This window comes from Trichechus manatus, unplaced genomic scaffold (assembly GCF_000243295.1).
Source record: "Trichechus manatus latirostris isolate Lorelei unplaced genomic scaffold, TriManLat1.0 scaffold00065, whole genome shotgun sequence".
NCBI lineage: Eukaryota > Metazoa > Chordata > Mammalia > Sirenia > Trichechidae > Trichechus > Trichechus manatus.
The window spans coordinates 8,507,258-8,522,100 of record NW_004444001.1 but is presented as its reverse complement, the minus strand read 5'-3'; the positions used below and the strand labels follow the sequence as shown (position 1 = coordinate 8,522,100).

Below are 14,843 nucleotides of genomic sequence, written 5' to 3'. Positions count from 1 at the left end.
GTAGCACACCTGACCTGCCTTCACCTTCTCCCATTCCCTTTGGGAGCACCAGGAATAGGGTCGGGATGGCAGGAAATGGGAAGACAGCGGTGACGCTCTGCAGTGGTGTTCCCAGTTCTCCTGAAGCCACTGGGGACAGCCCCACAGGTATTTTCTGTACAGCGCTGAGGAAACCGAATGGGGATTGACCCCCTGCCATGTGTCTATACACGCACGTGCGCTGTGTGTGCGCATTTCTGCTTGTGCATGAAAGTAGGTATGTGTGCAGTGCTATGCAAGTGTGCAACGTGCAAACATGGGTTTTTTTGCCTGTATCAGCGTCTGTATGCATTCTGTGCAAGCCTTCAAGTTTTGGCGCAACATCTCTTTTTCTCCTAATGCACGTTCCACTTTGGGGTTCTGGGGGTGGGCTAAATTGTGCACGTGTGTGAAGCATTTCTGAGCGGAATCGGTCAAGGTTCTCAAGTGCTCCCCCCACCCCGGCCGGCTTGGTATGATCTACGACCTCCCCTGCATTTCTTCCGGCAGTGGTTGCACCCATACCACCCGGAAGTGTTTGTTTTCCCCTTCGCCGGTCAAGCTTCGCTGCCCAACATGGAGCGGGCCCACAGTCCGACAGCTTCGGCCAGCGTTCCCACAGCCGTGCAGTCTGACCCGGCCTCGGTGACCCTGACGCAACTCCTGCAGCTGGTCCAGCAGGGCCAGGAGCTCCCGGGCCTAGAGAGACACAACATCGTAGCGACCCAGGGCGAGCCCACGGCGTCCCGGCTCCCGCGGAGGCCCAAGCCCTGGGAGGCCACCGACTCTGTCGCTTCCCGTCCGCCGCCGACTCTCGGGTAAAGGAACGGCCCCGGAGGAGCCCGGCTCGGCCGAGGCATCAGCTGCGCCGTGTTAAATGGCACATGGTGGTTCCTGAAGTTCGAGGTTCTTTGCAGCTCAGATCTGGTGGGCCTTTGTTCTGCATGAACTGGCGACTCTGGTTACTGGCCACCGTTATCCACCTTTTGTGCACTCACCATGACTTGTCTCAACGAAATCCTCCAGGGAGCATCATCAGGGTGGTTTTGTTTCCTTGTTTCTAGACCATGATCCTCAGTTAAAAACCTTAAAAAAAATCTAGTTTCAGTTCGTATGTGTAATTGTAGCAAGTCTTTACTGTCTTTGACGCTTCCATGTTTCTTCGTTTACAGATTGCTAGTTGGGAGGCACTAACGGGATTTGACTGTCTAGGGTCTAACAATTCCTTATCCTAGTAGTAGTGGAAAAGTGAATTTGGGATCTAAATCACGTTTTTAGACAGCCATTCTCCAGATGAGTGGCTAATAAAAGTTTTGATCATAAAACTTACACTCAGGAAGACTTCTGAAGATACATTAAAAGTGAACAAAAATACAGGGATGTGGACAGTGTGCATGGTCTACCATGCTTTAAATACGTGAGTTTGTGTATTCATAGATTTTGTCTGGAAAAATCCCATGAGAAACTGCTAATAGGGATGGGAAAGAGACCGCAGACCACTCAAAGCCTTTATTTTGTACCATGTGCAGTGCAAATAACTTTACAAAAAATTGTTAAATTGAAATTCCAAAGCATAAAAAAAAAAGAAAAAAAAAAGCCAACCAACAACAAAAACCCTAGAACCCTTGGCTCTTGAACCAGCTAGGTCAGGGAGGGAGCTAGAGATTTAGAGCAAGGAGGAAACACTCCCACGATGTTCTGGTTAATAGGTCGTGCGATTCACTGCACCTACTCTTGCTCCCCAAAACTTTTGTTTTCCCTGCAAACCTAGAACCTAACAGGTGCACACTGAATGTCAACAACTCATTGGTATACGTTAACCTACAGACTATATAGCTCTAGCTTTCCCATAAATAATAATCCACATTTTCAGGAAATAGTTTATTATGGTACACTAAGCAACAGTGCATAAAATTTTTGATCTTTTATTTATACAAAATTCTAAGTTAGAAAACTATTCCACTTAACCCTTTTAACAACCCTGTGAAGCAGACAGGCTAGATGCTATTAGCCCCAGTTTATAGTGAAGAGTGGAAACACTGTTCCCACAATTAGTACAAGATAGACTTGGAACATAAACCCTAGACTTCCAGCCTCACAACTACTTTTTTCCCATGACTTTGTGATACATCATTGTAAAGAAATCTGATTTCACAATGCTTTACAGTGTAAGCCATTAACTCTTGAGCCAAGCAACCTAATTACCTCATAATCTGGCACATTTTAAGGCATTGTCATACATCTAACTCAATCTCACAGCTATGTTTGAGATTCCCATAAGCCAAAATTGCGGCAAAACTGATCTGAAGGGACCAGAGGACACAACAGTTAAAACTTAACCTTGGTCTAGTACACCTCAACTGCTTAGCTGGAAGTTGAAAGGGCAGGCTCCTTCAGAGTGGACATTGATAAAGACAAGCAGGACCAGATCCCCTCTGTTCAGGTCTAACACCCCCAGAAGCCCTTCCCTTTTGTTGGTCTACTACATCACTGTCAGCAGGGCAGAGGGCCACACTTCTGAAGCTCAAGAATATTTAAGGAAAGAGCAACACCAAGAAGGGTCTAAATAAGCTGCCCTGCCTAGGGCCTAAAAGACCAGATACCCGTAGTGCTAATTTCATCCATGCCAAACAAAGAAAATGGTTCACTCCTTCCTGATCTGAGTTTTAGAAGATTCCACCCTGAACCCTGGCAGAAACAAGGTGGGCATTTCCCCAGTTGGAGATGGTGTGGGGATCTTGGGCACCTACCACTGTGTTCTTAGTATGAAGCACCTAATTGAAGGGAAAAAGCTATCTTTCTAAGTTTTGGTCCTCTACAGGATATGGAGCCAGAAGACTACCAGGGGCAGGAACCTGGCTGACCAATCCTGGTAGAGCAGGACTTCCTCCATAAGTGCATGAGTGTCCCTGAGGAGAACGGTCTACAACATCCTCAAATTCCAAGAATATTTTCCTGGGGAAGGAGGTCCTTCTCATAGATCCTCAACAAGCTCTGTAACTCAAGAATAGGTTAAAATCCTGAGTTGGAGAAAAAGGCTAAGCCAGCTGCAGGCTAGGATAAGGAAACCACTCGATACATTCTTAGAGCTAGCCAAGTTTGAAAGCTCTCAAATCTGTCACTGAAAACGCTGGAACACGGACTCACAACAGAGACAACTGAGTACTTGTTTGTGTGCACTTCTAATTGGATTTCAAGTTCCTTCCAAGACAAGGCCCTAGGATCCCCCAAGTCAAGTATGTCCCTGGGCTTGGTCCACTGCTGCAGGGGTCCTGGAGAGCCTTGTACACATGCTTGGGTATTCACCAACATTAAATCCCAGGATAAAAGATGTGACAAAGCAGAACTCCCTCTTCAAGGGCAACTGTGAGTCCTTTGCTGATTTCAGAGGCGGCAGTGGCCATGTGGAAAACACTGGCATTTTTCTCTGGGACTGGGCTGTGATATGAGAGGTGCCTGCCATGCACACACCCACTGTCCTTTCCCCTCCAGTTTCTGAAAACATAGCAGAAAATAATCTTCTTTGAAGATACTTGATGACAATTCAGAAAATAGAAACACATGCCTCCAATGCACTGTGCTTTCAGATATTCTGAGGAAGAAAAATACAACTGCATTAATATACATTTACTCCAATTTGGCACCTAAGAATGACAACAATAAAAACAATTTCAAAAGGGTTAAGACTGTGTCAACTTGGCTGGGCTATGATTCTCAGTGGTTTGGCAGTCATGTGATGTTGTGATCACCCCCATGACGGGATCTGCTGTAAGCAGCCAATCAGCTGAAAGGGAGTTTCCTTGGGCGTGTGTGGCCTGCGTGGACATTCTGGCAAGGCTCATGGCTTTTGCTTGCTCTGGATCGTGCAGCTGGCTCCCGTTCGTCTGACTTCCAGTTCCTGGGACTTGAGTTAGCAGCTTACCTGCGGTCTTCCCTGCAGATCTTGGTATCTGTCGATGTTCGCAGCGTGTGCGCAACAGCCCTGCTCTATGACCTGCCGATCTTGGGTTCACCAGCCCAGCAACTATGTGAATCAGGAGAAGCATCCAGCCTGACCCACGGACTTGGGACATTCCAGTCTCTACAACTGCACGAACTACTGCCTTGATATAAATCTCTCTATACGTACATTTATATGCTTTATGGCTTTGCTTCTCTAGAGAACCCAGCCTAAGACAGATTCCTTCAACAAAAAAGATGATTTAGGTCTTCAAATCCTTTTGAAATTAGTTTGTTTTTCTCTCCCCATTTCCAGCTAGATGACTGCAACAATACACAATAGTTATTTTGTTACTTAATATTTTCTAGCCTGTTACTGTTGGGATACATAACCCTGTATCCTAAATCTGGTATTCACTGATCCAAGCAACTCTCCATCCATTAGACTTGTAAATACCAGCCTCCTTTCTCTACCCACAATGCCGACATTACTCTCAAATACAGGTAAGTGCAAAAAGAACTTTTAAGCGGCAAGGCACTCAAAAAACCAAACCCAACCCACTACCACTGAGTTGATTCTGACTCACAACGACCCTACAGGATAGAGTAGAACCATCCCAAAGGGTTTCCAAGTCTGTAAATCTTTATGGATAACAGACTACCACATCTTTCTCCTGCTGAGCTGCTGGTGGTTTCAAACCGCCGACCTTTCAGTTAGCAGCTGAGCGCTTTAACCACTGCACCACCAGAGCTCTGTGGCAAGGCACAGCCCCACCAAAAGCCAGCCTGAAAGGCAGTTTCCAGCACAGCCTTACCTGGGTCTAGTTCAGCTGCCGGATGAGCTGATTGATGCTTTCACCACGATAGCCAGGTAAGCCCATCTCCTTGAGAAAGCCCACTTTATTCTTGGTAGCATGACGGGCCACCGAGAGGTAGAAAGGGCACAAGAACTGTGAGATCACCTGGAAATACTTCCCCGGGAAGGCAATTTCATGAATGAGATCTTCCAAGCAAATGACACCAAACTTCCCTAAGAAACATAAGAGCAAAGATTCCTTTATCCCACATTAATCCAGCATATACTGAGAGCCTCCTGCGTGCCCAAGCTGGGTACTCTGGCAGGTTTTTGGGATCCCACATCCAGACCACCAAAGACCTCTGCTTTCTGCCAAATGACCCCTCAGCTGCAGCACTCACCTAGGTGCTCCTCAATCACTGTGTTGTCTGTCAGTGGGATGGTCTTATTCTTGACCTTGGCTTGGCCACGTTTCAGGATGAGTTCCCGGACAGACTTCAGATTTGGAAACCTATGTGAGCAGAATAAAGTCCAGCTTTAGCCAGCCCCTGGCACACTGCATCACCCTGGCCACTCAGTTCTGTAGTCTGGCCAAGGAGAAAAGGTTCTCCCAGCCACTTTTCTGGAGAAAGGCGAAAAACCAGAGTGGCCCTGACTATGTAATTAACAGAAACTAAAATTTCTGCATATAAATGTTCACCAGACAAAAATAAAACGTGTCCTAGCTTAAGAGTCTAGAGCTTTGACTTGAGGTGACCCTCTCCTCAAGATGGTGCAAGAGCTGGAAATTAAACCCAATCCTGTTGAGTTTTAATGCTTGAGGTTGATTTAGCCTTGTCTGTTCCTCAGGAACTGTGGTCTGACACAAGCACTGACCAAAATTCTGCTTCAAGACCTTGAGAGTTCATCTCTCCTCTACCCATCTTACTCAGCCTTAGCCCACAACTGAACAAGCTCTGCCTGCCATGTACTGTGCAGACTATTATTAGCAGTCCTGACCTCACCCCCAACCTGCCCTATGTTTCAAGGTTCTCGGGGCTGCCAATTGATTTCTGGTCACTGTGGCCACAGCAAAATACTCCTTCAACACCTTCACGTACAATCTAATGTGAATTCACAAAGAAAATCTTACCCCCATGTTACATAAGGTTCCACTGTACGCAGCATTTTCAGGGTTACAGGGGTCACTTTGACAAAGACACCACTGAAAATCTTCCTCAGGCGAAGCCTTGCGATGGTCTTCCGCACCAGACCGCTCACCCCATTAATCCTGAAGTGGACAATAGCAAAAGAGTCAGGCTCCATCTAGTTTATGTCAGACCAGCAAACATTTATAGAATGTGTGCCACTACACTGGGTATCCAGGGAGTAAGAAACAGGTTCCTTCAAGAGCTATTTAGGGAGAGGCATTTAGTGAACAGATTGTTTCCTTGTGACGTGGGCAATGCCTAGGCTGCCATGGGAACACAGAGATGGTACCTGAGAGGGTATGTAAGGCTATGTACGTTAAGGAAGCTGAGATTTGCTTCTCTGGGCAGTAAAAACTACAGAAGATTTTAAGTAAAGATTTATTTCTGACAATCACTGAGGGCTGCGTATAGAGCAGATTTGAGAGTGTGACACTGGAGGCAGGAAAACCCAGTCAGAAAGCTAATGCAATAGTCCAGTAAAGAGATTATGGATGATGGTAGGAGGGCTAAAGGGGACAGAGCTCATAATATTTAAAACACACAGGTTTCTGGTTTGGGGGATTGGGTAGGTGAAAAGGAAGCGGCAGAGTTCTATTTACAAGTAGGGATGGGTAAGGAAGGAAGCACTATGTATGGAAAAGGCTGATAGGGAAAAATGCATTTTCCCCAGCACTGGCTATACTCTACCCACTTAGCCTTGTTTTAGCCCCTGGAAAGGTGCCTTGTTGCCCCCACCTCAGGACTTTTGCATCTCTGCCTGGAAAGCCTTCCCCACCACTGGGAACTCCTTTCTCTTTTCGTATCTTTCAGGTCTCAGCTTCAAGGTCCTGCTTTAGAGAGGGTGTTCCCAGCTCCTCCCTCACCCAAAGCATCCTGCACTTTACCATCATGGCACTTAGTTTATTTGCCTAAGGTCAGTCTCCCTAACCTTGAAGGCAAAAACTACGTGTTTTGCTGAACTATGAATTCCTAGCACAATTTGTCTTAGTGGCTTAGGGCCTACTACCTTCTCATCACCCTAAGAGTGGTTTAAAGGTGAACCAATAGTTTGCTCCAGACCCATGGGTTTGTCAAGACACCAGTTCCCTCCCTACCTTTGGATGCGTACTGCAAAGGCCAAGGAATGTCCGTCCGGCACTTCCAAGCCGTGAGGTTTCACTTTTAGTCGTCTGATGCGCACCCTGTCACGCTGCTGTCGCCGGGAATCAAGAAGGAACGATTCCAGTCGCTTAAACCTGAGCCCCTTCCCTTTCCTCTGCTACAGAAAAGACATACCATCACCATTTTCTGCCTCCATTTGTCACGAGTCACTACTGATGAGCTAATTTCCCCTTGTGCTCTGCAAAGGGGAGCAAACAAACATCCTTGATTTTTATATAAGGAGAAAGTGAGAAACCCAAGTAAACGTGGAGTTGAGAAGACTCAGAAATTACTGGGGAAAGTCCTTGATAAACAACCAAATAAATGAGTTCACATGCTGTTTCCCAACAAGTGTTTTTGGAACCTAACACTGTGTTAGGCACAAAATAGTACAAAACAAGAATGAGCTAAAATTCCTGCCTCCAAAATACTTTCGTACTTTTCTCCAAAAACATTTAGCAAATACAAAGAATTGTTTGACAAGTTGTTCTCCTAAAACACGTTTTCTGCTCACTCAAAATGAACCTAGAAGTTAGCCTCCACTCCCTTCTTAACAAACTCACTCCAGCATTTTCCCCACAGGTGTTCAAAAAGTATTTGCAAAATGAGGACATGAACCATGTAAAACCAAACGGCTGCCATGTAGCAGATTCCGACTCACACCGACCCTATAGGACAGAGTAGAACTGCCCCGTACAGTTTCCAACGCTGTAAATCTTTACGGATGCAGACGGCCACATCTTTCACGCAGAGCAGCTGGTAGCTGAACGCTTTAACCACTGTGCCACCAGGGTTTCTGAATGAACCATGTACCTGGTGTAATCAAATTGATGAGGAAGGGGGTAGTCGGTACCAAATCTTAGTTTAGCACATGTGGGATAAAACCAAATACAAATTCTAAAATTCTAATTCCTTCCTCCTGGCTCCCCACCATTACCTTCTTCTTTTCCAAAAGTGCCTGCTTTGCCTGGGTGGCTTTGAGGGCCTGATAAGCCTTCCTCTTTTTCAGGAGATTTTCTGGAACCAAAGGGATCTTTCTTCTTGGCCTAATACAGTAAATATGAGATCAGGAATAATAATATTTGGGAAATGAACCTTCAATGGATTTTCAAACCAACTCAATATTCTGTGCTTCCGGGAACATCACCGTCTTCAAATTCGCAAGGGCTGAGCCTCCCCTGAAACCTGTAGTTTCTGACTCCAGTCCTAAAAACGGACCCCTTAACATTCACTCATTCTCGAAGCCTAGAAGAACCCCTTGGCTACTGGCCTCACATACTCAATGAGGCTTTTACTGCCACAATCTTTCGTAAACACTTGTAGCGATGAGATTCTAGTAAAACTCTGTGGGGTTGGGGCGGATGCACACCCATCTGCAGGGTGAATATAGATGTGGCTGGGAGAACCAACTCTGGCACTCTCCAGCCCGCTGCCTGAAACTGAACATTCTCCCCTCTTGGGTAATCCGAACTTAACGGCGGCCCCCTCTGCCCGCCCAATCCAGCCCTACAGCTCCCCACTCCTCACTCCCACCCTCTGGTATCTGAAGTCTTGTCTTTTCCTACAACCCACAAGTAGCCCTATTTTTCGCCACCGAGGCTTAAAGACTACAGATGGCACCAGATGCTCAAAGCCCCGCTCCAGGTATTCAAAGCCCCAAATACTCACTCTTCCTCCGCCATCTTTCCAATGGTGCGTCTATTGCTCATGCGCAGTCCCAGCACGTGGGACGCGAGGAATCGCTCTAGGTTTACTCGACCATAGAGACGCCTATTTTAGATCATGCTGGAGGACCCGGACAGACGGCGCCGGCTGACTATCAGTGAACCGCCAAGAGGTCTTACTAACCCTGATCCCTGCCAAAAGTTACACAAAGCTTCATTCGCACCTCTTCGCAGCTTTTTAGAGATTATGTCATCTTCAAAATCCAGCCCTTTTCCTTTATATTCTTACAAGGCTGTAAACAATGAAACGCTTCCCACAATGCATCTACGACTTTCGCTGTAGCGTTGGCGCCGCCCCTCGGGCTCCAGCTCAGCTGCTCGGCTCTGGAAAGCAATACGGACAAGTTCGGGATAATTTCTTCGCTGGGTGGAGAGAACTGGGTTCTATGGCTTTGGCTCTCACTTGTGGGTGGAGGTGATTGTGGACAACTTAGGGTGACACAGAATGTAGCTCCAATTCCATGTGCCGAGTTCCATCACTGTGCCCTTGAGAAGTTATTTAACCCCTCTGTACCTCGATTTCCTTACCCGCAAAATGAGTATAATAATGGACCTACCTAAAAGGGGCACTGGTGGCGCAGTAGTAAAAGCACTCGAGTGCTAACCAAAAGTTCGATGGTTAGATGTGAAGAAAGATGTGGCGGTCCGCTTCCGTAAAGATTTATAACCTTGGAAACTATGGGACAGCTCTGCTCTGTCGTATACCTCGGTATGAATCGGGATGGACTCTACGGCAGTAGTTTTGGTTTGCTTAATAGTGTTGTGGAGTTTATATGAGATATCTATATAAAGCGTTTAGCACAGTGTCCGGCAGATGGTAAGCAGTCAACATTGTTAGTTCCTATTACTGCTGGACCAAAAACTAAAAATGCCTCGTTGCCATCTCAAAAACTTTCCTCATAGCTCTCACCGCCTGGAATATGCTTGCTTCTCTCCAGGTCTTCCCCAAATTCAACTCAAACAACTCAAGTCGTGTCTTCTTTGGAAACCTTCAGAGCAGCACTTTACAAACATTACTGTGCATAGGAGACATCTGAGGATCTTGTTAAAATAAATGCAGATTCTGATTCAGGTGCTGGGTGAGGTGGGGGGAAGGGAGAGGGAGGAGGGAGTGTCAATATTCTGTATTTTTGACACGCTGCAAAGTGATGCTACTGCTGGTGTTCTATGAATTATACTTTGTGACTAGGAAGGCTCAAGAGTAGTCTCTTTTTTTTCTCCGAATTCCCTCAGCACATTATTATTTTTTTAAACATGTCTTCCTCAGGGTACTAGGAGGGCAGGGATCATGCCTGCCTTGCTCATCACTGATCCTAAGGGTCTAGTGTGGGGTTTCTCAATCTCTGACACTATTGACATTTTGTTGTTGTTAGGTGCTGTCAAGTCAATTTTCGACCCTATGTGACAGAGTAGAACTGCCCCATACGGTTTTCTAGGCTGTTACCTTTAGGCCAGCTAATTCTTTGTTGGAGTCCCTGCCTGTTAACCAAAAGGTTGAAGGTTTGAGTCCACCCAGAGGTGCCTCGGAAGAAAGGATTGACAATCTACTTCCGAAAAATCAGCCAATGAAAACCCTATGGAGCACAGTTCTGATCTGACACTGTGGTCACTATGAGTCAAAGTTGACTCAATGGCAACAGGTAATTCTTTGTAGTAGGAGTTGTCCTGTGCATTGTAGGATGTTTAGCAGAATCCCTGTCCTCTCCCTACTCACTAGATGCCAGTACCACCGCTCCCCCAGTTGTGACAATAAAAAATGTTTCCAGGCTTTACCAAACATCTAGCACAATGTATTTATTTATCCTAAGGTTATCCTAAGGGTCTAGGGCAATGTCATTTGATGATCAACACTTACAGACATCATTAAAGATTATATCCTGTACACTGTTTGGCTTATTGATTATTTCTCTAACGAGATTGGGTGCTCATTGAGGGCAGTGAACTTGTGTCATACTTCTCTGTGTCTTCTACAGCACCTGTCACAGCAGTGGACACCTGTAGGGACTCATGAACTTAGTGGTTGATTTGGCAGCTCAAGGCATCATATTGGTATGTGTTGTGTAACTAGTCCAACCAGAAAGAGCGCACTACCTGATGAATAAATATCAAAGGACAACACAATCTGCAGGAGAAAGGACTGTGGCATGAGGCTCATTATCGCTTACTCAACACCTTACCTTGTAAAGAAACAAAAACAGAGGAGTCACCAAAGTCTGAGACTTTGAATAGAAAACAAGGAAAAAAATGTCAATACTTTGTAACTTCTCCTGTCTACAGATAAAAGGTAGATTCTGTAGTACTGATGGTATTGAGGGGAGAAAGAATTTCAGGAGTATTAAAATACTCCCGAGGAGACCTGGTGGGGCGGTGGTTGAGCACTCAGCTGCTAACTGAAAGGTAGGCAGTTCAAACCCACCAGCTGCTCTGCAGGAGAAAGATGTGGCAGTCTGTTTCTGTACAGATTTACAGCGTTGGAAACCCTATAGGGCAGTTCTGCTCTGTCCTATAGGGTCACTATGAGTCAGAAATGACCCCACAGCAACAGTTTCTTGTTTTTTTTTTAAAGGTAATAATACTCTCAGGCGAACGGGCTTTGGAGGCCAGAATTCAGGAGATAGTTGTAGGTTTTCTGATGCCAGCAGATGGTGGTAGGAGAGCACTTGTTTTCAGGGTCGAAGCCAAAGAGAAAAAGAGATAGCCTTCTTCAACCAAAAAATCGTTCACTAATTCAGTACGTGTTTACTGAGCATTGACCATGTGCTCTAGCACTGGGCAAGATACGAGATTTTTTTCTTTCTCAAAGTGAGGTTACCAAATGAGAATGAGTCATGGCCATTTACTTTAAGAAATTTAAAGCTTCAAGAATGTTACTCTTTTTCACCTGTCCTCATAGGCCTCTGTTCGCTCCTTAGCCACTTCAGTTGTCCGGCATTAAGGATAATTAAATAGATTATGGAAGACGGTACAACTGTTAAAAATAGTAAGCAAGGTCTTTAAGTCCTGAAATCTCAGTGGTGGGTGTTTTTCATTTTTTGGCCTGTTGATATCCTTTCCCATTTCCTAATGGTACCCCATTTGTGGTGCATGGATTGCTTTTGTGTGGCCTTTCTAGCCGTGGTCTTGTAACTCCCACCCAAGTTATTGGGTGGGACTGTGCAAATAAGGTAATTGTGGCCCACCAAGGGGATTGGTCAGTTTTGCTTTAAAAGAGAGCCAGCTACAAAGCAGAGAGAGGATCCTACCACCACCAAGGAAGGACAGCTATGGGTGGATCCCTGGGTCCCTGTGCTGAGAAGCTCTTGGAGCCAGGAGACAGAGAGCAAGGGCGCAAGTGAGAGAGCGCCAGCAAGCACACTCCAGAAGCTGTGGCAGAGAAACAACGGCAGGAGACAGTGAAAAAGCTGTGTGCCTGGGGTGCCTCTGGAGACTTATTGGGAGGGGTTAAAAGAGTTTTGTAACTCCTGCCTGACCAGGATAGAGGCTGAGAGCCAGAGAAAGGTGTGCCTGCGAGCATGGCTGGGAAGAGGCTCTCCTGATGGAAGAACTGTATGCCGAACGGGAATTGTAACTTGTTAACTTCCCTAATGGAGCCCTGGTGCAACAGTGGTTAAGAGTTTGGCTGATAACCAAAGGGTCGGCAGTTTGAATCCATGAGCCGCTCCTTGGAAACTCTGTGGGACAGTTCTACTCTGTCCTATAGGGTTGCTTTGAGTCAGAATCTACTCGACAGCAATGGTTTTCACTTCCCTAATAAACCCCATGATCGTGAGTATCGTTTGTGAGTTCTGTGAGGCCATTGCAATGAATCATTATCGAACCCAACAGAGAAGTAGAGAGCACAATGGGAGGGACGGTTGGTGTCTGAATGGAGAGAGGAGGCATGTTGGACTCCCTGCCTCACAGGAATCAGTCTTGGGCTGTTGATCTTTCTTTTCTTTTCTTTCTTTCCTTCTTTCTTTTTTTTAATTGTACTTTAGGTGAAAGTTTACAGCTCAAATTAATTTCTCAGACAAAAATTTACGCACATATTGTTATGTGACATTAGTTGCAATCCCTATAGTGGGACAGCACACTTGCCCTTTCCACCCCGGGTTTCCTGTGTCCAATCAACCAGTTCCTCTCCCTGCCTGCCTTCTAATCCTGCCTCTGGACAAGAGCCACCCATTTGGTCTCATGTGCTTGAACTAAAAAGCACACATTTCATGAGTATTGTTTTATGTTTTATAGTCCAATCTAATCTTTGAAGAGTGGGCTTCAGAAATGGTTTTAGTTCTAGGTTAACAGAGCTTCCGGAGACCATGGCTTCGGGGGTTCCTCCAGTCTCGGTCAGATCATTGAGTCTGAAATTTGAGTTCCGCTCCACACTTTTCTCCTGCTCTGTCAGGGACTCTCTGTTGTGTTCGCTGTCAGGGCAGTCATTGATGGTAGCTGGGCACCATCTAGTTCTTCTGGTCTCAGGCTGATGGACTCTCTGGTTTCTGTGGCTCTTTTGTCTCTTGGGATAATATTTTCCTGTGTCTTTGGTGTTCTTCATTCTCCTTTGCTCCAAGTGGTGCATCTTAGATGGCTGCTCGAAAGCTTTCAAGACCCCAGATGCCACTCACCAACTTTGTTACGCCAATTGACCTAGATGTCCCCCCAAACCATGGTCCCCAGACCCTAGCCCCAGCTACTCTGTCCCTCAAAGTGTTGGGTTGTGTTCAGGAAACTTCATAGGTTTTGGTTTAGTCCAGTTGTGCTGACCTCCCCTGTATTGCGTGTTGTCCTTCCCTTCACCTAAGATGATTCTTGTCTAGTATCTAGTTAATGAATTCCCATCTCCCTCCCTCCCCGTCTTCTTAACCATCAAACAATGTTTTCTTCTGTGTTTAAACCTTTCCTTGAGTTCTTATAATAGTGGTCTTATACAATATTTGTCCTTTTGCGATTGACTAATTTCACTCAGCATAATGCACTCCAGATTCATCCCTGTTGTGAGATGTTTCTCGGATTCATCATTGTTCTTTATCGTTGCGTACTATTCCATTGTGTGTATGTACAGTAGTTTATCCATTCATCTCTTGTTGGGCACCTAGGTTGTTTACATCTTTTTGCTATTGTGAACAGTACTGCAATGAACATGGGTGTGCATATATCTATTCATGTGATGTCTCTTATTTCTCTAGGATATATTCCAAGGAGTGGGATTGCTGGATCATATGGTACTTCTATTTCTAGCTTTTTAAGGAAGCACCAAATCAATTTTCAAAGTGTTTGTACCATTTTACATTCCCACCAGCAGTGCATAAGTGTTCCAGTCTCACCACAACCTCTCCAACATTTATTATTTTGTGTTTTTTGGATTAGTGCCAGCCTTGTTGGGGTGAGATGGTATCTCCATGTATTTTTGATTTGCATTTCTCTAATGGCTAATGATCATGAGCATTTCCTCATGAGTCTGTTAGCTGCCTGAATGTCTTCTTTGGTGAAGTGTCTGTTCATATCCTTTGTCCATTTTTCAATTGGGTTGTCTTTTTGTTGTTGAGGTGTTGCAGTATCTTGTAGATTTTAGAGATTAGACTGTAATCCGATATGTCATAGCCAAAAAATTTTTCCCACTCTGTAGGATGTCTTTTTATTTTTTTGGTGAAGTCTTTTGATGAGAATAAGTGTTTGATTTTTAGGAACACCCAATTTTCTAGTTTGTCTTCTGGTGTTTCTGCATTGTTAGTAATGTTTTGTATTCTGTTTATGCCATGTATTAGGGCTCCTAGCATTGTCCCTATTTTCTTCCATTATCTTTATCATTTTAGATTTTATATTTAGGTCGTTGATCTATTTTGAGTTTGTTTTTTTGTACATGGTGTGAGGTATGGGTCTTATTTCTTTTTTTAATTGTACTTTTTTTCATGGTATTTTTATTTTTATTTTTTAATTGTACTTCAGGTGAAGGTTTACAGAACAAAATAGTTTCTCATGAAACAGTAGTACACATATTGTTTTATGACATTGGTTAACAACCCCACGACATGTCAACTCTCTCCCTTCTCAACCTTT

At 45.1% G+C, this 14,843-nt stretch overlaps 2 protein-coding genes across 3 annotated transcripts; one reads left to right on the top strand and one right to left on the bottom strand.

Annotated features, from left to right (window-relative positions):
• The first annotated feature begins 261 nt into the window (after positions 1–261).
• CUNH6orf226 (chromosome unknown C6orf226 homolog) lies at positions 262–1,633 on the top strand. Its single transcript, XM_023734219.1, is given in 2 exon segments — positions 262–834; positions 836–1,633. Coding segments are annotated over 2 exon segments (300 nt in total). The 5' UTR covers positions 262–594; the 3' UTR covers positions 896–1,633.
• Positions 1,634–1,929: 296 nt separating this feature from the next.
• RPL7L1 (ribosomal protein L7 like 1) lies at positions 1,930–8,913 on the bottom strand. 2 transcript variants are annotated; one of them, XM_004379463.3, is made up of 7 exons: positions 8,752–8,906; positions 8,021–8,129; positions 7,038–7,201; positions 5,886–6,023; positions 5,155–5,264; positions 4,773–4,987; positions 1,930–3,610 (listed from the first exon to the last, which is right to left on the bottom strand). In XM_004379463.3, exons 1-6 carry the CDS (start codon positions 8,790–8,792, stop codon positions 4,779–4,781), a joined length of 771 nt encoding a protein of 256 aa, XP_004379520.2. In that variant the 5' UTR covers positions 8,793–8,906; the 3' UTR covers positions 1,930–3,610; positions 4,773–4,778. The 2 variants fall into 2 exon arrangements, with proteins under 2 accessions (XP_004379520.2, XP_023589986.1); XM_023734218.1 differs by lacking the exon at positions 1,930–3,610 and adding an exon at positions 3,845–4,281 and having other exon boundaries at positions 8,752–8,913.
• Positions 8,914–14,843: the final 5,930 nt, after the last annotated feature.